This window comes from Tamandua tetradactyla, chromosome 15 (genome assembly GCF_023851605.1).
Source record: "Tamandua tetradactyla isolate mTamTet1 chromosome 15, mTamTet1.pri, whole genome shotgun sequence".
Lineage (NCBI taxonomy): Eukaryota > Metazoa > Chordata > Mammalia > Pilosa > Myrmecophagidae > Tamandua > Tamandua tetradactyla.
Window position 1 is genome coordinate 77,600,750 of NC_135341.1, and position 27,688 is coordinate 77,628,437.

General features: G+C 49.2%; 1 protein-coding gene across 1 annotated transcript in view; it reads right to left on the reverse strand.

Moving 5' to 3' along the window:
* RAB6B (RAB6B, member RAS oncogene family) overlaps positions 1–27,688 on the reverse strand; it is a 66,424-nt gene that overhangs the window by 20,019 nt on the left and 18,717 nt on the right. Inside the window, exon 2 of the mRNA XM_077130161.1 lies at positions 14,602–14,660. Coding sequence (XP_076986276.1) covers positions 14,602–14,660 — 59 coding nt within the window. The remainder of the gene's footprint in view (positions 1–14,601; positions 14,661–27,688) is intronic.

Consider the following 27,688-nt stretch of genomic DNA (forward strand, 5'->3'; position numbering starts at 1 on the left):
GGAGAAGAATCTGGAAGTCAACAGAACCCAGAAGAGAGAGAAGACACCGCCATGTGTGGTGCCACATGCATTGCCATGTGATGGAAACGCCAGGGTCCTATTGGCAACCAGTCTCAGAACACCACAGTCCTTGGGGAGAAAGCATTGCCTTGTTGACCCCTCAATTTGAACTCCTCCTAGCCTCAAAATGGTGATTTAAGCCAACCCAACATATGGCGTTTGTTTCAGCAGCCAGGAAACTAATATAACACGTAATTATATGTAGGGAATTCAAGCCAAAACTAAGAGAAAATACTCAATGGAAACAGACCCCAGATGACTCCAGTATTGGATTAGCAGACAAGGACTTTAAAATAACTCTTATAAAAATGTTAAAAATATAAAGGAAAAGATGGATATGATGGGTGAATTGCAAGAAATATATGGAAACTCTAAAGCAGAAGCAAATGAAAATCTTAATACTGAAAAAATAAAATATCTGAAATAAAATTCATTAGATAGAAGTAACAGCAACTAGGACATTTCAGAGGAAAGGTAAGTGTACTTGAAGCTAGACCAAAAGAAACTGTTCAAACTGATGCACAAATAGAAAAAGTTGCAATAAAAATGAACAGAGCCCCAAGAACTTCTAGGACAACATCAAATAATCTGATATATGTGCAGATGGAGGCTCAGTAGGAGGGCAGAAAGAAAGTCAAACAGAGGAAAAACATTTGAAAAAATAATGGCTAAACATTTTTCCAACTTGATTAAAAACATCAACCCACAATTCCAAGATAGTCAGTGAATCTAAAACAAGATAAAATACAAAAAAAAACAAAAACAAAAAAACAACAAAGCAAAACATACCTAGGCATATAATAGCTAAGTTACTTAAAATTAAAGAGAAAGAGAAAATCTTAACAGCAGCTAGAAGACAAAGGACACATTCCATACAGAGGAACAATGATTAGAAAACGGATGATTTCTCATCAGAAGCAATGGAAATAGCTCATCAGAAAACAGAGGAACATCTTTAAAGTGCTAAAATTAAAAACAAAATAAAAATTCTGATACCTGGAATTCTATAGGCAGCAAAAATGTCCCTTCAAAAATGAAAGCCGAATAAAAACATTTTCAGAAGACAAAGGAAAGCCACAATAATGTGTCATGAGAAGACCTGCATTACAAGAAATGCTTTAGGCTGAAGGGAAACTGTGAGTCTTTAAAGGAGGACCATAAGAGCACCATAATGTTAAAATATCTGGGCTGGTCCCAGCACCCTTCAATGAACCGTTTCCCTATTATGCTGGAAAGATCTCATATTGGCCAATGGCTCAGTGACTCTCAACACGTAGTCCCCAAACCACTTGTACCAAAATTACACAGGGAGCTTGTTAAGCATTCAGGTTCTGGAACTTCATCCAGACAGAATCACAATCTCTGGGTCGTTAGCCTAGGAATCTGAATTCCAGACAAATCCTCAGATAATTCATCTGTGCTATTAAACTTGCAAACAACTCTCCAGACCCTAATGGGATCCTGTAATCAGAATCTGAGGTGGCTGTGGCATCCAGGAGGAGAGCCAGATTCCCTGTCCAGGGTGAGAAACAAAGGGAGATGCCCCCTTGCATTCAGAAGGTGCTATAAGAAACCAAGGCTCACTCAGAACTAAGGGTAGGCAGGTGGTAATGGCAGTGCCAGGGTTTGAACACAGGTCTCCCTGACTGCAGAACCCCTGTTCTTAACTACTCAGCTCTCCTTCCCCTCCTTCCTGAAATCCTTCAGTTCTGAAACTGTCACTGTGCCCCGAGGCTGTTAATGACTTTGTATGTGGGGGTCACATTTCATCTGGCTTCAGAATCTGATGGTCATTAGCTCTAACAGCTCAGCGGAGCCCTCTTAAGAAGTTCATTTGCATTTTAAAATTAAAAAAATACCAGCTCTCGAAGGCCAGAATAGAAACAATAACTTTTATGGGGGCCTTGGCTAGGCCTTCTTTGTCAGACAGAATTTTTAGCTTCTTGGCAATCATCTATTTTTCCCAGCACAAGGCACAAGCAGCTGGCCCCACAGTACTGCTAGCTAGAGCCCATCTCTCCCAGGAAGACCATATCTGCAAGGAAAATGAGATCAGTGTCTTCCCTGGGCAGGTCCTTCTGGCACACAGTATAAGAAAGTAATACTCACTTACTTAAGCATTCTTGTGTGCTAGAGACAGAGAAGAACAAACCATGGCCCTGCCCACAAGAGGCTTCCAATCTGGTGGGAGAGCTATGTAATTCCTGGCAGATGGGAAGGACTAGTGTAGTTAGAGGGGCTCTAAGGCTCCAGAAGAGAGAGAGCTTGCTGTTTCTGACTGACTTATTGAGGAAGGTGGGGCAATGATGCAAGTCCTTGAATGAAAATTAACTTTCCAGTAGTGAAGGTGGGGGGAGTAGTGGGACATGGGAAGGGTAGCTGAAACATCCCAGATGCAGGGAGTAGGGTAGTTCTGCCTCCAATAATGGCAGAGTTCCTATCAGACTAATCCTCTTGCAAATTACTACTAAAAATTCTGATTGAAATATGCCAAACAACTATCTGAAGGCACTGGAAAGTGAACAGAAGCCGGAAGAGCCTGGAGTGGAGTCAACACTTGAAAGAACTAAACAGCGCTGGGTGAGTTCCTGTTTTTTATGACTTGCTTGAGGCAGGCCCTAGCTGGAGCTGAGGGGTGGCTAAAAGTTGGGAAGAAACCCACAGTCTTAATGGTTGAGAAATCCGACAACAGAGTGCACACTACCATGGCAGCTGGAAAATGAAGTAGAAAATTCTGGAAATGAGAAAGCCAGAGAGGGCACCACAAATTCTGTATAGAAATGTTGCTAAACTCTCTGATTGACCGATGCCCCTAAGACTGAAACAAACAAAACCCAACCAGCTACCACCACCACCACCAAAAAACTGATCAGAAGTAGAGAGGATTTTAAAACAGCTAATGTAATTATGCTCAAGTACATAAAGGAAATATATGCTCATAACAAACAGACAGAAAATCTCAGAAGAGGAACCAAATAGAAATTTACAACTGAAAAATACAGTATCTGAAATTAAAAACTTACTAATGAGCTCAACAACAAGAAAGATGAGTCAGTGAACTTGAAGACAGATCTAAATAGAAATTATCCCAAAAGAAGCTTAGAGAGAAAAAAAAGTTGAAATAAATCTGCAAATAGAGCCTCAATAATTTGCGGGACAATATCAAGCAGTTTAACATATGTTTAAATGGGGTTGTGGCAGAAGAGGTGATGAAGGGTGAAGAAATAATGGCCAAACGTTTTCTAAATTTGGTAAATGAGATACATTTAACAGACTGAAGAAACTCAGCAAATTCCAAGCAGGATTTAAAAAGCCAAACCAAAAACAAAACCTCATACCTATTCACATCAGAGTCAAGCTGCTAAAAACCAAAGATAAAGATACAATCTTGAAAGCAGCTAGAGAAAAATGATGCATTCCCTATGGGGGAGCAATGAAAGAGTCTTTTCAGGAACAGTGGAGGTCAGAAAAAAGTGGAATGACATCATGAAGTGCTGAGAGTCAAAAAAAGCTGGCCTAGAATTTTAAATCCAGTGAAGATATCTTTAAAAGTATAAGGAAAATAAAAACAATTTTTAGATAAATGGAAACAAAGAATTTTTGGCCTGTAGAACTTCCCTGAAAGACATGTTAAAGGATATTGTTCAGGCTAAAGAGAAACTAGGACCTTCAGGAAGAAATGAAGAGCCCTGGAAGTGGTAAATACATGGGTACATGCAGGAAACTATCTGTGTTAGAGAGAAGGAATGGCTTCAGCGAAGGCTCTGAGGTGTGCAGCCATGCGTTTTCTTCAGAACACGAAACATGGTTCAGGACCAATGGACTGTGAATTCTCTGTAGGGGATAAGGGGAGAGGACAGAACTTTTAGTTGCTGCCTGTCAGAAACAAGACAGCTGAGAATGAGTCTAGCCAATTCAGCTGTCCACTAAAAAAAAAAAAAAGACTTGTCAGAGGGACATAACAGCATCTAAAACCTTAATCATAATGTGTTAGGCTACCACCCAAAATTACTAGGCAAATGAAGTAAGAGGAAAATGTGACCAATACTCAAGAAATAATGGAATCAATGGACATCCCGTTGAGATGACCCAGCTGCTGAAAGCAAACAGAAAGAACTAATGACCTGGGTAGGCCACGCCCTCCTACAAAAGGCCCCAGCAATGGGGTGATACCCTGTGAGCTGTCGTCATCTACAATGCTTCTCAAAGGGCAGAACAGGTAAGTTAGGTGTGTGTGTGCAGTGATGGCTACATGTGTATGAGTGTGCACGTCTGCATCTGAGCAGACATATGTGAGTGAGAATACACATGTGCACGTAACTGTGGATTTATTTACAGGCAACAGCATGCATAGGTGGGTAGAAATGACCACACTATGCCTGTGTGGGTATGAGAGCAAGGGTGGGGTGGAAGAGGGAGTCATTTTAGCCTTGAAGGTAAGGCCCAGATCCATGACACACACATAACCCCAGCAAAGCCAGGAGGCTGCAGTGAACAGGAACCTGCACGGGGCTCAGCGGGGAGGGGGCAGGTGTCTGACAGCAGCCCGAGGCTCCCTGTGCACGGGGCAGACCGCGGCCTGGTCATGCAGCCAGCAAGGTGGCCACCCAAGTGGGCTTGGGTGGGGTCATGTGCACAGAGCACCCCCCTTCTGGCCTCCAGTCCCTCTCCCCAGAGAGGGTCTTTTTTTCAGGGACTTGCTGCCAGTGCCATTGTAGGGTCTGGGGGCTCTGCAGTGGGCTCGGAAGAACGCTGCACTGGGAATCGGAAGACACCAGCGTCCTGGATAAATGGCATAGCCTCTCTGGACCTTGTTTCCTCATCTATAATGTGGGGATTCCATAGCCTCCTTTACGGATATCAATCCTTATCAAGGTCCTCCTTTAAGGATCAAATGACCTGGGTACCTGAGGGTACTCTGTGTCGTGTGAGCTGGGTACCTGAGAATACTCTGTATTGTGTGAGATGCTGCATAAAGAAAAATGAGGACTCAGCACTAGCAACCCACGGAGCCAGGGATTTCCAGACAAACTTCAGAACCTGCCCCACAGAAAACCATCCAAAGATATTCCTCAGCCTAGTAACATGAGATACATGCTCCATCAGGCAGTCTTCAGGAAAAAAGAGGAAACTGGGATCAAGTATTTCTGGGCAAAGGTGTGCATTCGAGGCCCCTGGACAACCATAAAGCACAGTAGCATGTGGAAGGCTCTGCACCAAAGAAACATGGTCAGTTTCGTTTAATTCAATGTTCTCCAAACTTCTTCGCCCTAGAAACCTTTCTGTTTGTAACCCCTATTCACAATCCCACAAGAGAGCTGCAGGAAAGGCTGACCCTCAGACAGGTCCCAGAGGAGGCCACAGTCCTCTTCTAGCTTGCCATGGGGTCTCGGTCAGAGCATTCATTGACAGTACATCTCCTCTCGTGAGGTATGGGGTGAATTATCCTTGCCGGTAACTATTCCACAGGGATGTAGTGACAGGATAGCAAAAACATCACTCCGGTCCACAAGCCCCAGAATCTTCCCTCACCTCCTCGGCTCTGCAGTATGTACCTCCCCAGGAGGCCGCGTTGCATTCTGCTGTGATCGGACTGCCCCAAACCTGGCAATACTTATCTATTCCTTTAATATTTTCTTGCTTGCAATCTGCACTGCTTGTGAAAAAGGGCAGGCACTTCATTTTATACAAAATGTGAGGAATCTTATCAAGTATGGGTTTCATAGCTGCATCCACATTTACCTTCTTCAGAACGTGGCATTAAACAGTGTCAACAGGGCTCAGACACAGCCCAAAATAGCTGTTCACTATCATCTGCACAAAAGCTTCCACCGGCCCGGCTGATCCCCGAGGAAAGAGACGTTTCCTGAGGCACTTGTTGAAATCTGCTTGGCTATGTGCATTTATTATGCAATATAATTTTGCATCCACATTCTGGCAAGACACGGTAATAAAGTCTGCAGTGAAAATCTGCAAGGCAATTTGCATAAATTGACTCAAGATTCTCTTCTCAGGAAAAGAAATAATGAAAAGGCATGTGTGTGTGTCTTCTTTTAGCCTTGGCCAGGCCTTGGCCGTGGCTGGGGAAGCATCCGTAAGTGGCAGAAAGCAGCCGGGCATGACAAGCCCTTCACAATGAAGCTGCTGTTTGTACTCAGCAGCACAGCCCATCAGATGAAAGTCCCAGGGTAAAGCCATGCAAATTAGCATGCAAATGAGGCTGGCAAAACTTAAGGATTCAGACTGGCAAGTGGTTGCTTTGGAGGGGAGGAGACAGCAGCCTCTGGAAAACACGCTGGGCAAGGTCTGTCCTTACTTGCCAGAAGCTTGGCTGTGTGAGCCCTGGGCAGGGGGTGTCAGCTCGGGGGGCCACAGCTTGGGTACCTGGATTCTTTCAGACACCTCAGCCACAAAGTGCCTGGCAGCTACTTTTTTGCCATTGGAGAGTGGCTTGTGCTTTAGTCACTACACATTTTAAGTATTTACTGATTGGTCTTTTATTTCAACCATGTCAAATATCAACCAAATAACATGCATCTTCAAACTTTAAATAAGGGATTAAATTTCATCACAATCAGTCCATCCCATCACACGCCACAGAGACACCCAGGAATGTGTGGTCTGAAGGTTCCTGAGAGGTTTCCTGAAGGGTCAGAAATGGACCCAAATGTGCAAGCCCTCTCCTCGGCTCTTATGGCAAAAGATGCTCCAGGTGGGAGACTTTTTTTTTTTTTTAATTTTTTGGTGGCAGACTTTCGAAGATGCCTAAGAGCTATGTGCATGTAACTTACTGAGTGAATGCAGAAGGATTATTGAAATCTGGGTGAGTGAAATGGTATCATGAATCTATTTAATTTATTAAATGCAGCAAATGCTACTGGAGGACAAACTCAACCCCCACTGGCATCCTCCCTCTCCCATGCTTGCCTCTCTACTTAAGACTTGTACAAATCAAATACAGCTTTCCCAACCTCTCTAGAGACTCGTGGTGATCATGTGATCCAGTCCTGGCTAATAAGACATAAATAGCAGACTGCTGGTGGGGGAGGGGATTTTAGGAAAGCTCTTGCTTTCTATTCCTGCCTTGAACGCAGACGTGATATCCGGAGCCAAGGCAGCCAGTCTGTGCAAAGATGAAAACCTCCACACCAGAGAGGTAGAGCAGAATGACAGTAAAAGCTGGGCATCACTTAGAGTATCTGGGCCAACCTCAAGCATCACTTAACTTCTCGAATTTGGAAAACCAAAAACCCTTTTTTGTCTAAGCCACTGCAGATCAGCTTTCTGTACTTTAAAGTGACCATATTCCTACTTGGTGACATGCAAATTCTATTATATTTGCTTGATAAAAGAGAGGGGGAGAAGGTCAGTGAAGAGGAGGGAAGGAAAGAAAAAATGTTAAAACAAGGGCAAGTCTGCCCAGGTAAAAGTGTGGAGGCTAGCACACACCCCAGTATCACCCTCCCCTCCCTCAGTGTGCACACACACACACATATACACAAATGTGTAACTGAGAAATAAGAATTACAAATGATTATGATTACTGAATCACTGCATACAAGCCTTTTTACTTTCTAGATCACTGTAGAATAGCCAAACATGGATACCTGAAACGACTGGAACTCAATTAACTGTAACCCAGATACCGCAACTTTTGACAATGATTGTTTGACTATATAATCTTTACCTTGTGATTGTAAAGGCCTCGTGATAACTTGTGACCAGCCTCACGTGTACCCCTTTATCTTATTTTATAACTTTGAAGTCTTGTGACCATGAAGACAGTCCCTTCATGTTTATTAATGAAGGAACTTGAATCAACCCTGAACTAATAATCCTCCCCAATTCCTAAGCTGTCTCACTAGACTAAAGCTAGATCTAACAGAACTTGGCCAGCCTGGCATGTGGAGTAGCTTAAATTTAACCTGTAAGTGACCTACGCCTCACTAAAACACTAAATATCACACCCTCCATCGCATTAAGTCTGGAATTTTCTTACATACATTTGTTGACTAAGCATGTAATCAATCTGTGCATGATCAATAATTAGATCAACTCTAACTTCGTCATCTCAAGCCATTGTGCTCATTATCCTAAACCTGCTGGTTGCCTCCTTCAGCCCCTCCACCTCTCTCCTGGTGGGCTGTCCTGCTGCTGGGAGCCCTGTGGGGGAAGGAACCCCATGTCATGATTCATCATCTTACAGGGGACACCCGAAAAAAGGTGCTCAGAACCTTAGCCCTGAAATCCTCCAGGCAATGTTTCCCCTGCCCCTTTCTGCAGAGGAAGAGATCAGTGTCCAGAGTCCAGGAGTGTGGGGGGATGTGTCTAAGGAGAACATTCTGATGTGACCTGGTCGCAGGAACCTCTTCCTTACTGAGCCCCATTCCAGGCACCCCAGCAAAGGCGGCACGGGGGTGCTTTAGGCCTGGGCCTTGGCTCCTTAAGGTCTTGCTACTGAAGCCTGGCAATGTCCTGCACCACCTGCCCAGGGGCAGGCTGGCCAGGCGTTAGCAGAACTTGCTGCCCTAGAAAGAGAGATTTCAGATCATCAAACAACACGCTAGACACACACGGTGAGCCCTGCACAAATACACAGACACTGCCCCCTTCCCCCCACCCCCAGCCTGGCACTTGGGACTTGCTGCTGGCGTGGCCCAGCCCCAGGCTACCTCCTCTGGGAAAGGCAAACTCTATGCTGCAGGAAGGCGGGGGGCAGGCACGAGCGGAGCAGACAAGCTCCACAGATCCAACGACCAGGCCCAGCAAACATTCACATTCATCTTTACTAAATCAACCTGCAAATGTTACACAAAGAGATACCTAATCATTTTGAGAAACCTTGTGAGGAAAAAACAAAAAAGAAGCATGCCACTGAGAAATGCTCCTGGGGAGAAATGGCTTCACCAGGTCAGCAGCAGGGCCAGCTGGGGACTGGAGGAGGTTGACGCCAGGGGGAGGAAGGTGAGGGGAAGCCATGCCAGAGAAGGTGCTGAGGTCCCAGTGGGAGGGGCTGGGATCCCCAGGGCATGCAGGGTGGCCCCATCCTGAAGCAGGGCAGAGCAGTCAGCAATGGCAGTGAGGGCAGCAGCCAGGGCGAGAGCTGCGTGTGCCACCCCCCAGCCTGGGAGGGCACAGTGGGTATAACCGCTGTGTTCCCTCCCCCAAGGCTCTAGGGGACCCAGGAAGTGACCCCGCACAGGTGAAGCTTCACTGTCTTCTGGAGTGCTCTTTTTCCACACTACAAGTGTCCTCCTGCGAGCAGCTGGGTAAGCTCTGGCAGGCAGGGGCTCTCCCGGGGCCAGCCCATTCGGTCAGAGGGTTCTTAACATTTCGTGGCATGAAGTTCAGGGACAGACCAGTGGGTTCTGAGCCTTGGCTCCAAGTCCATCCTAATCGTCCTGGGGATTTTTTTTTTTTTAATATTTGTATTGACACATCTTCACACATATACAGTCCACACACGGTGTACAATCAACAGCTCACAATGTCATCACACAGTTGTGTGTGATCATTTTTAGAACACTTGCATCACTCCAGAAAAAGAAGGAAAAGAACACATACATCCCATACCCCTTACCCCTCCCTGTCACTGACCACTAGTGTTGCAATCTACCCAATTTTTTATACTTATTTTTCACTCAACTGTTCATACCCTAGACAAAAGGAGCATCAGACACAAGGTTTTTCACAATCACACAGTCACACTGTACAAGTTATATCTTTATACAATTGTCTTCAAGAATTAAGGCTACTGGAATACAGCTCTACAGTTTCAGGAACTCCCCTTCAGTCACTCCAATACCCCATAAACTAAAAAGGCATATCTATATAACACATAAGAATAACCTTCAGGATGACCTCTTGACTCTGTTTGAAATCTCCCAGCCACTGAGACTTTATTATGTCTCACTTCTCTCTTCTCCCTTGTGTTAGTTAGATTCAGTTGTCAACTTGGCCAGGTGAGCATACCTAGTCTTGTTGCTGCGGACATAAGCCAATGGTATGTGAACCTCATCTGTTGCCAATTACATCTGCAGTCAGCTAGGAGGCGTGTCTGCTGCAGTGAGTGATGTTTGACTTAATTGGCTGGTGCTTAAATGAGAGACTGCAACGTAGCACTGCTAAGCAGCTCAGCATTCCTCATCTCAGCACTTGCAGCTCAGCCCAGGCCTTTGGAGATACAGAAAGAAGTCACCCCGGGGAGAGTTGTTGGAACCCAGGGGCCTGGAGAGAAGACCAGCAGAGACCATCCTGCGCTTTTCACGTAAGAAAGAACCTCAGTGGAAAATTAGCTGCCTTTCCTCTGAAGAACCAACAAAATAAATCCCCTTTTATTAAAAGCCAATCCGTCTCTGGTGTGTTGCATTCTGGCAGCTAGCAAACTAGAACATCCCTTTTGGTTAAGAAGGCTTTTTCAATACCGTGGTTTTTAAAATGCTAATGCCTGAGCCCCACCCTGGGTGGGAACTACGACTCTCTTGGCCATACCCCTAACAGGTAATGCGGACTGCAGCCAGGATAGAGAACCCCAGATCCCCGCTTCCAAATCCTTCCCCTCACACCCCCGGCAGCCACCTGCAGAGGCCTGGAATCTCCTCTAATGCTTTACTCCACGGTTCAAACAGGGAGCCCAAGACCAAGGCCTGCAGGGGTGTTTCATCTGGTCTGTGCAAGGCAGGCCCCCACACACAGCAAGGCTCTGGCACAAAGCAGGTGCCAGGTTTTTCCTATACTAAATTTTAACAAATCATTTCTTAGTGGGGTTTTATATAAGAGAGTCACTGCACATATGATTCTCATTTGGTTGTTTGTGAGTCTTGGTTTCTGACTTCTTCATGTGAGGAGATCGAGATGAGGCGATGGGCTGGGTGGTGAGAGCTGCAGAGGGCATGGGTGAGGAGGAGAATGAGGTGCATGCGGGGGTGCAAGCACAGGTATGTGTGTGTGCTGGGAGGGGGAGTGCCACGTCAGGCGAGGCAGAAGACCCTCCCTCCGTCCAGGCCCATGAGGGACCAGGTGCACAGAACCTCCCGAGAAGTCCAGCAGCAGAACTGCTCTGCGTGCGTGGGTCCTGACACCAGCCCTGTGGGGCCTCCTGCCTGGCTGAAGAAGGACTCACTGACTGCCACCCGAGATGGGCATGAGCCAGCCAAGGGCAGAGCCAGGTTCCATGGCCAGCCTAGTTCCTTCTACTGTCTCTCCAAACACAGAGAAGGCATTGGACAAATATCTGCTGTAATAATGAGTGAATGGAAGAAGAAGAGATGGCAGGGACACGCACAAAGGATGTGAGGAAGGGATCCCAGGAACTGTCTGGTCACCTCACCTCATCAAGGTAGGACAAGCTCTGCCAGGCTGGGTGCCTCCACTGCTGATGTGGGAGTGGCTCAGGGTTGGGTGGCATCTGTATGTTTTGGGAGTGTTTTGGTTTGCTAAAGCTGTCGGAATGCAAAATACCAAACATGGATCGGCTTTTATAAAGGGGATTTAATAAGTTACAAGTTTACAGTTCTAAGGCCATAAAAACGTCCAAACTAGAGCATCCGAGGAAATGATACCTTGGCTCAAGAAGAAAAGCCAATGTCTGTCACATGGGAAGGCACGTGGCTGGCATTTGCTGGTCCCTGTTCCCGGTTCCATCGCTTCCAGTTTCTGATGCCAGTAGTTTCCTCTCTGGGCGTCTGCGGGTCCTGACTTAGCTGCTCCAATGCACAACTCTGGTTTTCATCTCTTAGCTTAGCATTTCCTGGGGCTGGAGATTTCTTCTCTTCAGGTTCTGGCTATTTCTGTGAGTGCTTGCTTAGCACCCGGGCTACATCTGTCAGCCTTCCAAGCATCTTCAAATATCTGCGTCTCTGTTGGCTCTGAGGCAACTGTGTTTTCTCCAAAATGTCTCCCCTTTTAAAGGACTTGAGAAAACCAATCAAAACCCACCCTGAATGGGAGGAGTCACATCTCCATCTAATCAAAAAGCCACATCCATAATTGAGCAGTTCAATCTCCATGGAAACAATCTAATCAAAGTTTCCATCCTAAACAATAGGTCCACCACAAGACAGGATTAGGAATGAAAGAAAATTTTTCTGGGGTCCATAACAGTTTTAAACTTGCACAGGGGGTATTAAGTTCCTCCCCCAGAGCACTTAAGGAGCTTGTCTATTTTGCAAACCACTCTTTACCATGTTAAGGAAAAACAAAATAATATTTTCCCCTCTAGTTCTCCAGAGAATTCATTAAAATGAGCCTGTGTGTGCACAGAATTGGAGCTCTGGCCTCCAAGACTAATTGCTATTTTAAAGAGTACTGGGAAAAGGATTCCACCTGCTGCAGGCAAAAAATAAAGACAGAAAAGCCTGTAGCGGGGAGGCTGCTGCTTCTCTCCAGAGTCTTTCCCAGGATTTCTTGTTGGGCACTGGGCCTCTGGGGCCTCACAGTCTGATGGGGTCTAGAGACTGAGACAGACAATTGCTTCTCTAAGTCACTTTTGTTCCAATGGGAATTTGTGACACCAACTGTGGCCAGGCCCTGTGCCGGCCGATGCACACAGCGGGGGCCGATGCACACACTGCAGAACTGGGAAGGCTCAACGGGGCCCCAGAACAACATTCCGAGGGAAGAAGGGCCAGGAAAGGAGAGTGGAGCACAGGAGAGGCGTCGCATGGCACAGCAAACATTTGCTCTGAGCCTTGATGAGTCAGAAGAATTTCTCACTGCAGAGAAGAGAAGGTAGGGCATTTCCGCAGAGGGGACAGCGTGGGACGAGGTGTGGAGGAGTGACAGCGTCACCGTGGAGGGGGCAGCGAGCAGGGAGGCCCGCTGGGCCACGATTTGCAGGGTAAGCAGTGGGCAATGGGAGACAATGCTAGTGATGGAGGCGGGGTAAGAGTCTGAGGGACTCAAATGGCATGGGGAAGAGGTGAAGCTTCGATCCATGCCAACGGGGACCGCTGCAAAGGCCCTGAGGCCACCTCTGCTGCCCCCTCTGCCAAAAACACCAGCCGAGTGGCACACTGCTGAATGGAACACCAACATCTCACTTTACAGCCCCTCCAAAATCAAATGCTCAAAGTAATACATGTGAGATCATTCATGCCCACACGCACACACACTCTTCTTATGTGCATGAATACCAAATCAGACTTGAGAACTAAGGGCTGTCGAGTTGTCATCACTAATCCAAATGGGTGCAGGAGAATTCCCTCATGAGAAGGAGGGCTCCCAGCAAGCCTGCGGTGGTACATGCCCTGGCTGAGAGAGGACATGACCAGCCAAGGCGTGGCCAAGACAAGCCTCCCAGAGCCCACGCCCCAGGGCTGTGCGCGCTGCTCGGCTGACCTCTGTCCCAGAGCCTCATTTTCTTACCTGCAGTCCATTCTACCCAAGCCCAGCAGTCATCTAGTACTTGAGACCACAGCAGAGAAAAAGCAGCTGTTTTTGAGGAGACTGTATTTGAGGCCAGGATAATGTACAACAGATAGACTAAAACGCACACAGGGACTGCGGTGTGCAGTGAGCTGTGTTCCAGGCTCTCTATGCTCCAAGTCCAGGAAGGGGGAGGGACATCTGACTACAGCAGTCCCCAGTGTGTTCCATAAATACGTGTCCTCCAAGGATCGATGACAAAAGGATTCCATGAGCAAATAAGCCTGGGAGAGCCTGCACATTCCATCCCTCTTTCCGTAAATCAAAGCCACAGAGGAAAGGCCCTGAGAAGTCCTGCAGGAGAGAAGTCAGTTCACTTTGTTCACCAGTGTTCCCTAAATCTACACAAACCTGGACTCTCCCACTTTGTCCGTCTAGGTAAAAACTGCTAACAGGTCTTAGAACTGTATCTTACAGAAACACAGCTTAGAAAAATGCATTACCATTTGTCTCCGTCTTAAGGAAGAAAATGCTATCTTAAAAGCAAAAGAGCAAAACTTCAGGGAAAACGACCTTCACCTGCACACACGTCCCCACTCCCCAGCAGTGCCAAGGAGAGTGAGATGGTAACTGACCCCCTGGGGTTCAGCCTCTGTGCCACCCAACGGGTCCTGTGGGCTTCTGGCTGACTCCAGACCACCCTCGAGAGCCAGGAGCCGCAGGGGTCACTCCAGCCAGCCTTCGGTCCACGCGTAGCAGTGAACGCCCACCGCACAAGCCTCCCTGGGGAGCGGAGTGCCTCAGCCACCCTTTGCTTTTTGCCTAGCTCTCCTCTTTCATGGGCGGACCCCCCCCCCAAGAAAACAATCACTGTAAGGGTCCAGAGCTGCTTACAAGGAGCAAGAGCAGCCCACTGAAATGGATGTGCTCTACATTTTTTTAACAGTCCCTTCTGGAAATAATCTTTTAGTAAAGTTTGGATTTTCAGGATATTGCAGGACCTTTATTAGGCTAAAGTCAGTACGCTGTTGGGAAAGGGCCACCCGGGTTTCCCAGGCAGTTCCGTCCCGTCCCAGCACGCGCGCGTCTGGGACAGAGGCCGGCTGTGCCCTGTCGGCAGCTGTCAGGGCTGTGGACGCCAGGGATGGGGCGAGGGATGGACACCCGAGGCCTCACCTGGTACGTGTTGTCAAAGCTGTCGTACATGAACCGCGTGATCAGAGACGTCTTCCCGACTGCAAAACAACAAGAAGAGAGCATTCAGCCGTGGTGATCCCAAGCTAGGCTCGTCACTCAAAGAGATAGGATGAAAAGCAAAACCAAACAAAACATCCAGTACAGAGGACAGGGCGAGTTGTAGAAACAGAGGAGGAGTCTTGTAGGCAGGTGCCTAGAGAGAGACCCTGGGGTGGTGGGGGGAGTCTCTACACCAGGTGGGTGGCAGGGATCCCCCGCGGAGGGCCCCACTGGACTTCCTGCTGAGCCACCAGAGAACCACGGAGGAGGTGCTCCCAGGGCCCCGGGAATTCACACCTCCTGAATGCAGAGAGCGCCCAAGTGAGGCCAAGGTCAGACATGGAGACTCGCACGAGGCTAGCTGCTCCCTGCTCACGCGCCCATGCTCATAAGGAAATACTGCCTCTTCCCCAGCAATACGGAATGGAAGAGGGCATGGAAGCACGCTTCTTATGTCTGGCTTGCTCAGCCTTGGGATCGGTGAGAAGGTGGTTTTCCAAGCAACCAAGGACACAGGAAGTCTATGGGCATTTCCTAGTGTCTCCCATGGGCAAGGGTACTTTGTACACAGGACTCGCTGTCCTGTTCATCACAGGATGTTGAGCCTCTCTGGACTCGGCCAGCTAAATACCCTCGTCATTGTGACAATCCCAGACTCCCCAAACATTTGCAAACGTGTAACATTCGCCCTCTAAGAGGCAGTAACAGCTCAGACTGAGAATCACAAGAATGGCTGTAAGAACCCAGGAAGCCCACGAAGGCTGCCAATTTCCCGCTGCAGGGACAGGCTTCTGATCTCAGCCGGCGCGGGTTCCCTGGGGCCTGGCAGCAGCAGAAAAGCCTACTTCTGTACTTTTAATCACCTGAGAAGGGGAGAAGCACATTCATTAGGTGGGGGGGTGAGGGTGGAGGGACAGGCACTGGGTGCTTCTGTACTGTCCCACCGAGTCTCGGCCATGCGCTGTGAGGCTCAGGGGGACTGGGCTGGATTGCCCCTTTCTGGTCTGGGCTGCAGGAGACAGGTCTCCCTGGTGGGAGGTGCGGACAGGAGCAATTCTGGCAAGCCCCCACCAACCGCCAGTTTCCCACGGGGTGCTGGTCACTGTGGATGGAGCAGGGAGACCCAATGAGGTTCTTCTGGGCAGTGTTAAAGCCTTAACAGTGCACCATATAACAAAGCAGCACCACTACCCCACAAGAGCAAAAATCTGGTAAGGGAGAGGCAAGTACCTGCCACCCGGAAGGAATATCTGACAGACTGTTTGTGTTTAGGATGAATTCAGAAGACCCTATTTTGACCAGAGGTGGTAGGTGGATTCACGTCCTACCTGAGATACCTACTACCTCTGCAACAGGGAAGTGGCCACCATCCCTCTGGTCTCAACACATTTAAAAATGGGATATTAAAAACTTCAGAGGGCTGTAGTAAGAGGTAAATAAGTTCCAGGCACATCGAAAATGCTTAAAAGTGGAAGGTCACAACAATATCATACCTAGAGACACCTGAGGCAGTTTCCAGACTATGAGAGGAAAAAGCAAATCTCTGAGGTGAGCAGTCATGCACCCAAGACTCTTCTAATTCTACCTGAAAACCACCTTTTCTGGTAGGACTGAAAGCTACAGAGTGGCTTCAGGTTGCTTTAAAACTCAAACATGTCACATGAAGGTGAGAGGTGGGGGCTTTCCACCCAGGAGGTTCAACTCCAAGACCTGGCAGGGAGGTGCGAAGGGGACCGCAGGTGAGGAGAGAGCAACCCTGAACTCGTAGGAGGCAGACAAGATCCTGAGTTAGCAAGAGGCAGGGGTGGGAAAATACAGCCCCCTTCTTTGAGGGAGTGGATGAGTGGAAAGGTACCACCTTCCACGCCTCAGGGAGCAGACTGGGGAGACAGGCGGGAAGACACGGACCCTCTTCTCCCAGCAGATTCTTCCCGGGGGCAGCTGAGGGCAGAGAGGACAGACAGTGGGATCCTAACACGCGGCTAAAGGAACAGGAAGCTCACGAGGTGGCTGAGAACTTAGGAATCCCTGCAAGGGCTTCTAACGCCCAGTTGCCCCTTCCCAGTCTTGGACTAGCCTCTGGCCCACAGGATGAAGTGGAGATGGGAGGAGAACCACAAGAACACAAACCGCTTACAGCAACCCCACAAAACATATCACAGGCCCCACACGCCACCCCGTACCTACGGAGCATGTTCCAGGCGCAGGCTAGGGGCTGTTCCATGCAGGAGTCATGGGGCAGCAGTCAACGTGTGCCTGCCTGCCTGAGGCCTGCAGTACCTCCGTGCTCGTAGGGACACTTAACTAAGCCCCTTAGCACTGCTTCTTTTAATCCTCAACTCCAGAGCTGGCATGACTGTCGTCCCCATCGTACAGGGGAAGGTAAGTTGACAGCTACTTGCCCAGGGTCACAGAACTGAGCAGGGTCAGCAGGCAGCGGCCTGACCTGGAACTGAGCTCCCGTCCCGACCCTCCATGGTGTCTGTGGGTTACTGCTGCCGCCACTGTGGACATCACTGTGCTCCGGGAATAGCCCCTGCCAAGACTCCTTTTTCCTGGAACTGGCCAGACGTGGGGCCTCTCCCCAAGTGGAAGGTGCCTGACCCAATCTAGAAGGTCAGGGACTGGGACCTGAGGTGCCCTGGAGGTGTCCTCTGTTGGGCGAGGAGGGCTCAGAAAGGCAGGGGGTTCAGGGCTACACCCTGACTGAGCCTGCACCAGATGGATAAGGTTCATTCTTGCTTTGCTGTGTAAAGGAATGCTTTCTTACTATTCCCGTAGGCCCGGTTTCCACATTTCTCAGAGCAGAAGCCCTCCTTGTCCCCTGGCCCCCCTCACTTTGCGTGGCTGCTAGGGTCACGTGGCTCAGACCCTGTCTGAACTTGTCAGCTTGGCTTCCTTGCTTGGGGGAGGACCCCCGTCTCTTCCAATGCTGTCCCAGGCCCCCAGAGCACCTGCAGGTCAGACTGGAGTCCACGCGGCCTACGGAGGGCCCTGCTCACCTCTGCAGTCAGGGGAAAGAAATGCACCAGTCCCTCTCGACACTTCCCTCTATTCGGGAAGGTTCCTGATGGGGCCAGCCCGCACCCCTTCCAGACCTTCCCCGGCTCCCACAGCCCTGGCTGCTGCACGTATCCTCACTGCAGTCCTTCGGGGCAGTGTGTACTGTCTCACAACCTTCGTGAGAAAGTGTGGGACTGCAGGACCTCGGAGCTGACCCATGGCTGCGGCTCCCGGGTGGGGCTCCCCAGGCAGCAGGGGACTGACTAAGCACTAAGTGCAAAGCGTGGATAATTCCATCTGGCATGAACTGCAGGGAAAGGAATCCTCCACACTTTGCATCTGGGAAGTGGCCTAGAATGCCAAAGCAGAGCTTACTAAAAAGGGCACCCCACCCCACCTTGTCCACCCCTGCACAGCCTCTACTTAAAGGAGCTGAGTGAGTACAGGGGCTGCCCTGAGCTAAGCTCCTCTTCCCTCTAGAACCCAGAAACTCTTTCCTCCCCCTACCCCCCACCCTCAACAACTATGCTGGGTGGAAGGTGCTGGAACCTGGAAACAGAGAGCTTGTCACCCCATCTCCCTGGCCACCCCCTCAGCCTCACCCCCAAGAGCGGGAAGACAGCTGGAGGTGGTCCCCTGGACCGGGAATACTCTCGGCTGCAGCCAAGGGAGGCCGGGAGGGGCAGCGGCGTTTGGCGAGGCGGGTTAGGGTGGCGCGGCAGGAGGCCCCCCTGTGATGCTCCTGCTCTCCGCAGCTGCCAGAGCCCAGGAAGGAGCTGTCCTACCCACACAGCTTTGTTCTCAAGGTCACACTGTCCCACATCCCTTCTCCCAACAGCTCTCGGACACCATTGCAGCAAAGCGAGCTCTTTCTGTGGGCACAGATTCAGTTCCACTGGCAGAATTTTATTAAAAATAAGCAGGCAAGTCATTATCAGGCTTTTTCTTTTCCTCCGCTCACAGCTCAGCAATATTCTCGTAATCTTCTGGTAATTTAGTCCCACGTGATTAGGCAGGGAGATGCATTTCTCCCCTTCCATCCACATGAGGGTGAGAAAATTCATCACTGAGCACTTACTAGGAGTCCGGTCCTCTAGAAAGGGGGAAGGAAACTCTTACGGGGCTCTACTCTGTGCCAGGCGAGGAATGGGGTACTTTACTTAGGTTCCCTCATTTAAACCTCATCACCATCCAATGAGAGTTATTATCCCCTAGCTCCTAAGTGATGGAATGGGGTCTAACCCAGATCTGAGGCAAAGTCCACGCCTCAACCACGACCTCCCCCTGTTTTATATAAGATCTGACCAAGGCAAGACAGGAGGTCACAAAAGGCAGGGGTGCTTCTAGGAGGCTGGGCGGTCAGGACAGGCTGCAGGGAGGTGGCGGAACAGCCGCTGAACAGGGGAAGGGTGTGGGGGCAAAGGGAAGGTAATGGCCTGAGCAGACACCAAGAGGAAGGGAGATTAAAAAGCTCTTGATCTCAGGAAGTCACAGGCCAGGTGACCGTGGGGGCAGGAGCATGTCTTGGAGTGATGGGGACGTGCCTGGGGGCGGCACAGCCTGAGCCTCATCTGAGGAAGTGGAGCGTGACAAGTGAGTGGCAAACACTGTTCCAGGCGGCTCTGTGCGGCTGTTGCATTGAGTGAAACCCAAATCCATCTCTGGGGCCTGTAATGGGAGCAGAGGCAGGAAGGTTGTGGGGGTGGGGCACGGGTGGGGAGGCGGCGGGAGGAGAAGCGAGGCTGGTGGGACAGGGCCACGTCATGGAATGTGGATCCTCCCCCGGGGCAGCAGGCACTTCCAAGGGCTTTAAGCAGAGGACGGGTGCAAACAGGTGTGGCAGTTCATAATCTCCACGCTGCCCCATTCCACAGGCGCTCAGGGCAACGTGACACGCACATCCTGCTAAGCGTGCATCTAGGCGGGCCTGTGACTACGGCAGAAATGACACCGCAGGGCTCGCAAGGCGAGAAGAGGCAGTGCGCGTCCCTCTGGGGCACACTTGCACCCACGCTCCGGAACACAGTCACTCAGCCCGGCGACCACGCCGCGAGGACGCAGCCTGGGGGGATGGGGAGGGCGCATGGAGAAGCCCCGTGGAGGAAACTGAGGCTGCCAGCCGGCAGCCAGTGTCAACCCCCAGAAGCGTGAGGGAGGGAGCGAGTCTTGGGAGCTCCGGCCCCCAGCCTCCAGCTGCCCCTGCAGATGCCACGGGGAACAGAGACAAGCTGTCCCAGCCAAGCCCCACTCCGATTACAGATTCACGAGCAGAGCGAATATTCTCGTTGTTTACTGAGTTCTGGGGTGGCTTGTTACGCACCAGTAGGTGACTGCAACAATGGACCTATTCTTTAGAAAGAAAACTTCCACTGCTGAGGGGAGAGGGGTCTGTGTGGGGCCAGACTGGGGGCAGGAATTCACTGGGAAATGACGGGAACTCGATTAAAGCAGACTCGGCTCTGGCTCTGTCTCCACCAGCTCCCCCTGTACCCCCACTTGGGAGTGGGGGGTCGGGGGTGTGTGTGAAGAGACCGCTGCAAGGGCTGCGGTGGGGCAGACCACGAGGTGGAGCACATGATATACGAGGAAAATCTCCGCGCAGAGGGTCTGCTATGACCGGGGGGAGGGGGCACCACTCACCCACCCACCAGAGTCCCCCTGCAGAGCAAAGTCAGAGCCCCGGCCGGCGCGCTCCCAGGCACATCCCGTTTGCCACCTCCAGCAGCTCCGGGACACTCCGAGGCAGCGAGGTCCTGCCAGGTCCTCTGCAAAGGGCATGGGGCTGGGCCCAGAGTGGGGACAGGAGCAGGAAAGACCGGCACGGCCCACTGCCACGTCCACATGGCTTAGATGCCTGGTTTTAGGTGGGCAGTCTCCCCGCCAGGGACAGGGTCTCTGCTTACAGCCCCCCAGAGCCCAGACCCAGGTTAGGGAATGTCTGTAGTGTCACACAGCAGCCCTCCTTCGGGCTGAACCAGCAAATCCGCTTCCCCAAGACTCAGGCCAATGACCCATTCCAAGGATGGGCTCGCTGACTTTCACGGTCTCTTGGCTTGGTCTCCGGAGCCCAGGTGGGAAGGGCCACTGAGGTGCGGGGAAGGGCCTGTGAGGGGCCGCAGTTGTCTGTCCTGCAGCTGTGAAGGACACCAGGCCCTCCTGACCGAGGGCCCCTGCTCTGCAGGAGTCTTGGGAAGGATTCCACGACCCCCCTGCACCCCTTCCCTGCAAAGTTCCCCATCTCTGCCCTGCCTGCGGGGGGCAGAGTCTCTGGGCCCTGTGGTGAGAACAGGAATAGGTGGAGACACAGCTCTATCTGCCTGATCCTTGTTTCCATAAGACAGAAAGCACAGCCCCAGCCCTCTTATGAGGCAGACAAGCCTGGAGCCCAAGCTCCCCCCACACAGCCAGGGTAGGCTCCAGACGGCTGCCCCCGAGGGGCACACGCGCCTTCATGGCCCCTTCCTGACACCCCAGGGGGCCACCGGCCCACCGTGGGCCAAATGAGGAAACACGTGAAAAATCCCATCTCAAACCAATCCCCAAAAGACCCAGACAGTAATTAAGAAATATGCGAAGCTCTTCATTGGACACTTTAATTAAGTGTGTTAATTCCCTCTGCCAGAGGACGCTCAGACGCCAGGCCTCACTGAGGGATCCAGGGAGGATGGAAAGGAGGGAGGGACGAGGAGGAAGGAGAGCGAGGAGGAGTGGGAGGGAGGGGTCAGCGAGACAGAGGCAGAAACTGGTCTGGCCCTGACCCTTTGCTGTACACCAGCTGTGAGGCTGCCACAGACCCATCCTGACCCTCCTGCTGCTCCATTAGGTCTCCTACTTCATTGTCCTCTGCCCACCCCTATCTCCATTCCAAGCTCAGTAACCCCAGGACACCTGCCCTGACTCGGGCTGCAAGAGTCTCACCTACTCCCAACACTGCTGTCCCTTGCCCCTTCTCTGCCTGCTGGAAAAGGTGAGGCTTGGGGTTGCTGGAAGTTCATATCTGCCCCTGACAGACTGTGACCTTGGACCCATCACAGCCTTCTCTTGGTCTCAGCATCCCTACCAGAGCAAGAAGGAGCAGGACAAATGGGTCTTGAAGAAGCTCATCAGTGTAACAGTCCACGTTTCAACCGTGTATAGAAAGGAAGAGGACAAGGGAAGTTAAGACAAAATAACATAAAGGTCCCTTGCAACCCAGTGCTCCCAGCATCGGAGAGCCCACAGGTCCTCCTAGGATGTTCAGTTTTGTCTTTTACACACCATTCATTCCTCCTGAATCCCTTCAGCTCAGGTTGGGTTGTGGGGACATGGGGCACGACACACATGGTGACCAGCATTGGGAAATGAAGGCTCGGCTTCAGTTTCCCTTCCTGCATGAACACCCTGGCCTACCTCCTGCTCCTTTTCCTAGAGCTTCTACTTTTGGCTAAAAGGGGCTACTGAGGGGCTGGGCCCCATCCTGAGAGGTCTACACCAATGCTTCTGACTGCCAGGGAAGGTTCGGCCACGTCTCCTTCTGCCTTGTGCAGGTCAGCTCTTGCCTTTGGTTTCCCCCTTTCTGCTCCTTTCCTCCACTTTCCAAAGTCCCCTGGCCCAGCTTACACTTCCTCTTGGCCTCAGCCCTTCCCTCATGAGTTCTCAGGATGCTGCCCAGCCCAGCTTCTGCCCCTAGGACCTTCCAACTAACAGAGACCACATCAGATCTGAGATTTCCCCTCTCACCCCCGCCCAAGCAAACCCTCAGGAGCACTGCAGGCAATCTGAGTTGCTCTCATCTACAAAATGGGGACAATATGGTCCACAGCCAAGTTTCCTATGAAGAGTAAAGACTTTGGGTACATTTCCCACAGAGGGCATCTCAACCCCTGTCCCTAAGAAGTAGTGGAACCAAGAGTCAAACCCAAGACTTCCCAACTTCAAAGCCAGGTCTGGACCAGTGGGGGACCCTTAAGTTCTGAGGTTTCCTGGGTTCAAAGTCAGGGAGGCATCTGGAACTCCTGTCTCTAATCTCTCTCACCTGAGACCAGGAGAACTTCAGACTGGGATTAAGGACATGACACACATAAAACTTTGGGCAGTCAGTTCATGGGAAATATCACAGTCCCTTTAAGACACAAGGGAAAGAATAAGTCAGATTGTCAAGGGCTAGGAAAGATGGCCTATGGAGAAGAAACATGGAGCAAGGTTGCCTGATGGAGGCTCCATGTACAATGTAAGGCCATGAGGTCTCAGCTACAGGTCACTGTCAAAGTGGCTGTGCCTCAGAGTGGGTGCGTTAGTCAGGGCTTGGGAACACTTCCTATAGAAATATTACAGAGGCTGGTTTTAGGGGCAGGAACATGGGGCCAAGGGAGGTGTCCTATACTGGGAGAGCTGGGTCCACTGACCAGGCTGTGCACTACTCACTGGCCTGGAACCATGCTTGGGATGCAGGGTATACAACCGGACCTGCGTGCCAAATGGGCAAAGAATGTAGGGCGATGAAATGAAGAAAGGTACCCACCAGCATACATCTTGGCTCAGCCAGTAACTAGGTGAAGAGGTCGTAACTCCACTGAGGCAGGGCTAGGTGAGCTTTAAGACCCACTGCCACGGTGATGCTTTCCAGGTGATGCACAGATACTGCCCTAAGCTGAAATATAGATGGATGAAAAGTGCCAAGCAAGGGACCCCTTTCCCGCTGTGGGCAGTCTCTCTGACCTTACAACCTTGCTAACGTGCAATCATTTCATCCATTCCATGCTCCCACTACCCCCTAGTCCGAGAGCCCAAGGAGGGGGCCTGGCTGTCTGCTCTGATGGGAGGGCTGAAGGGGATGTGGCTAGAGAGGGTGTCCTGGCAGAGGGCAGCCTGCGACATCTGACATGTGAGTGGGGCTTACAACTTATTTGACTGCCTGGGTGCCCCTTCTTTTTTCTTCTCCAAAAAGGATTATTGGTAACTTATGAAAACAAAATTTGAGAATATAATTGTTTAAATAATACCAGAATACAGTAGCTATCTATCAATACTGTTAGTCTCCCAACCCCTTTGACTATTCCTACCATTGGGGGGGGTGTCTAAGATTATTATCCCTTATATAGGAGCCTTCCTCGTGGCTAGGTTATAGGTGCATGACCTTGGCTTCTCCCAGTGACTGCTCACATGAGAATCCACAAGCAACTACTGACATAAATGTGCTAGAGCACAGGCTCCATTCTGGGTGCACATACAGAAGCAGCCATGATGTAGTTTCTAGCTCTACCTCCTCCCAGTACCCAGCCTAGGAACTGGGTCTTCCCCAGACCAAAGTTGGTGTGACTCAGGCTGCTGCTCCAAGCCTGGTTTTCTGACCCTCCCAGAGACTGTGAACTACCCAACCAAGCCTCTAATTTACATTTAACTGTCTGCTCAAATCAGCTGGATACTGAGAGTGGCTTTGTCTTGTTTGCAATTAAGAATCCAGAAAGAGAAATAAGGCAAAGGATACACTTATCCTTTTTTTTTTTCCAATCTGTTAGGTACCCCAGAAAAGACTACGTTCTTTTAATCTATTCTTGTGGGGGCAGACCTGCTGTGGGTAGGACTTTTTTATTAAGTTTTTTCCATGGAGAGGTGACCCATCAAATTCAAGGTGGGTCTTAATCTCTTAATCCATTTTACTGGAGTCCTTTAAGGGAGCTCATGGAGAGAGAGAGCTGAGAAAGAAAACACCCAAGGAGAAGCTAAGAGAGGAACACCCAGAGACATCTGAGAGAGAAGGACAAGCAGACATGGTCATGTGCCTTCCCATGTGATGCAGGAACCCCAGATGCTAGCAGCCTTTCTTGAGAGAAAGTATCTTCCTCTTTATGCCTTCATTTGGACATTTTCATGGTCTTAGAACTGTAAATTTGTAACTTCATAAATCCTCTTTGTAAAAGCCAACCCATTTTTGGTATATTGCCTTCTGGCAGCTTTAGCAAACCAATAGGTAAACTAAATGGAGAAGGCTGGCACAAAATATTGTTTATAGAAACACATTTTATAATATCATAACTAGTTATTGAAGTCAGACTGGGAAATTAGTCTGGCAGTCTGAGCTCTCTGGCAGTCAAGGTAAAAACAGGACACACAACCAGTCATAGTTTTCTTGGGATAAAACCATACCAGTTGTTAATACTGAGCTTTTCATCAGAGTTGGGTAGAGGAAAGTGCTTGCAGAAATTGTGTGGCCATGTAAGCCACATATAATCAACACATGAATATCACTGATGAAAATCAAGGCTGCTAATTAGACCAGACAACACTGTTCACACTCAACCCCTCCCCCATGACCCCCCCGCCCCCCAAACACAATGCTCATAGTTATCAGCTCCAACTGGTGTCCTCTACAAATGAATGAATAAATGAAAGATCAAGTGTCCAGAACTTTGACTTTCGGTCAAAATAGAATAACAAGGGACAGATTTATCCTGTGATATCAAACAACCAACAGACAGACAAAATGTATGAAATAATGATTTTTGAGAAGCTGGACAGAAAGCAATGAAGGACAGCGAACCCTGAGAGACGGGAAACCAATGAAGTGTGTCCCAGTTATTGCTCTGAGAGCATCAGGTCACAGCACAGGGAGGAAGAACCCAGGTGGAGCCTGGTGGACTCCCAGGGCTGAGTGTATGGGGAAAGGACAGCAGCTAGAGCTCATGAGACAGAGTGCCAAAGTGGAGGACTCCAGAGGAGTCCAGAACCTGCAAAGGTCTCCTTCCAGTTTTCAGCTGAGTACTGACCAGCCATATGGGTGAGGAAGCTACCTGAGGTGGAGTAAAGAATCTTACAGATGGATTAGAGACAGTGTGCGGCACACACACAGGGCCACCAACAGTGCCTGTTCCCACCAGTCAGAATAGGGAGCCTCGTTATTTATGGGACTTTGGGGAGAGTCCTCAGAAAGGGTCGTGCCTCAGTAGTGGATAACAGGTAGCCCTAGACGGAGCACTGCTGCAATCCCATCTAAGAAATCTTAAGAATATTTGTAGGAATACAAAAAACTATCCAGCACACAACATGGCAAAACTCACAATATCTGGGCAACCAATAGGAAATTATCTAGCATGCAATGAGGCAATAAAACAAGACCCATAGTGCAGAGGGAAAGCAATCAATTGAAACCAATCCAGAACCGGCACAGACGTTAGAATTAGCAAAGACATTAAAACAGTTATTAGAACTGCATTATATACACTCAAAAAGTTAAACAGAGATGTGGAAATTATTTTTAAAAGACAAATCAGATTTCTAGAGATGAAAATGGCAATATCTGAGATGAAAAATATACTAGATGGGATTGACAAAACAGATTAGGCATCGCAGATGAGTGAACTTGAAGACACAACGATGAAAACTATCTAAAATGAAACACAAAGGTAAGAGAACAAAAACAGATCATCGGAGCATCAGTGAAGTAATTACAAGTGGTTTAATATACGTATAATCGGAGTGCTTGAAGAATTGGGGGGTGTTGGTGAGAGAAAAAATATTTGAAGAAATAATGGCAGCAAATGTTGCAAATTTGAGGAAAATTATAAATCCACAGATCTAAAAGCTCAACAAACCCCAAACACAGGAAACAAAGGAGACAACAACGAGGCATATCATAATCAAATTGCACAGAACCAGTGATAAAAAGAAAATTATAGAAGCAACTAAAGAAAACCAGACACATTATGTACAGAGGAGCAAAGATAAGGGTGGCAGATTTCTTTGCAGAAACAATGCAACGAGACAAAAGAAGCAAGGTACTGAAGTAAGGTATCACAAGAAAAAAAGGTACTGAAAGAAAAACAACAACTGTTAACCTAGAATTCTACATCCAGGGAAAAAAATATATCATTCAAAACCGAAAGTAAAATAAAGACTTCTCAAACATACAAAAGCTGACAGAATTCATTATAAGCAGACCCTCACTACAAGAAACATTTTTAAAAAGTCCTTCAGGAAGAAGTAAAATGATCCCAGATGGAAATGTGGATCTACAAAAAGGAATAAAGAGCACAGGAAATGAATGGTTTCTACATGGGTAATATTTTCTTATTACTTAAGTTTCTTTAAAAGACAATGTACTGGGCGGGCAATGGTAGCTCAGTGGCAGAGTTCTCACCTGCCATGCCAGAGACCCAGGTTCAATTCCTGGTGCTTGCCCATGTAAAAAAAAAAAAAGAAAAACAAAGACAAAGTACTATTTAAACTAAAAACAATAATGCATGGGATCACAGACCTAAGAAAACAGAGGAGAAAATCTTTGCAGCCTTATCAGAAACTACAAGAAACAGAAGAAAGTGGAGTGGCACCTTTAGAGTCCCAAAAGGAAAATACTGTCAATGCAGAATTCTGAAGTAATCCTGGCAACTTCCAAAAGATGCCTGGTTTCCCCTCCAGGTAGCCTTAAGTGCTAGGCACCCTCCACCTTCAGCCCCGAGACAAGGAGCCCCCAGCATGTACAGATTTATCCTCTGACATGGCTTTCCTGGAAAGCCAGACCGGGGTGGGTAGGATGCACTCTATTTCAAAGGGTCTGGGGCTCATCCCAACTCTGGCCAGACCCTGCACAGGCCAATCATGTCTCCTGAGCAGCCACATGAGCACTGTGAAGAATTAATTCATATGGAGTACATGTGTCTGAGAGAAGGAGGAAGCACATGCTAAATTCCCACCATCAGCTGATCCTTCTGATAAGGCTTGTGTAAATGCAATTTGGTAGTTTATTTAACTGATAGGATCTCTTGGCCCATCTAACAGACACAGAGTTTGGCAAAGTAATATACATGCTCATGTTTATCCTTTTCTTCCCAAGGCTAAGTGCTGCTGGCGATGATGTTAAAAGACTCACTAATAGGGAGAGAGAGGGTGGGACAGTGAGGATGGGTGTTCAGAGTGTCGAGAAGCATAGCTTCTGTTTCCCAGGTTGTCAGCCAAGGCCCAGAAACAGAAGCCTCTGCTCAGGGTCCCATGACATTGAAATTCAGTTGAACTGCATTCTTTCCTGGTGGTTGGAACCTCTTTCAAACCT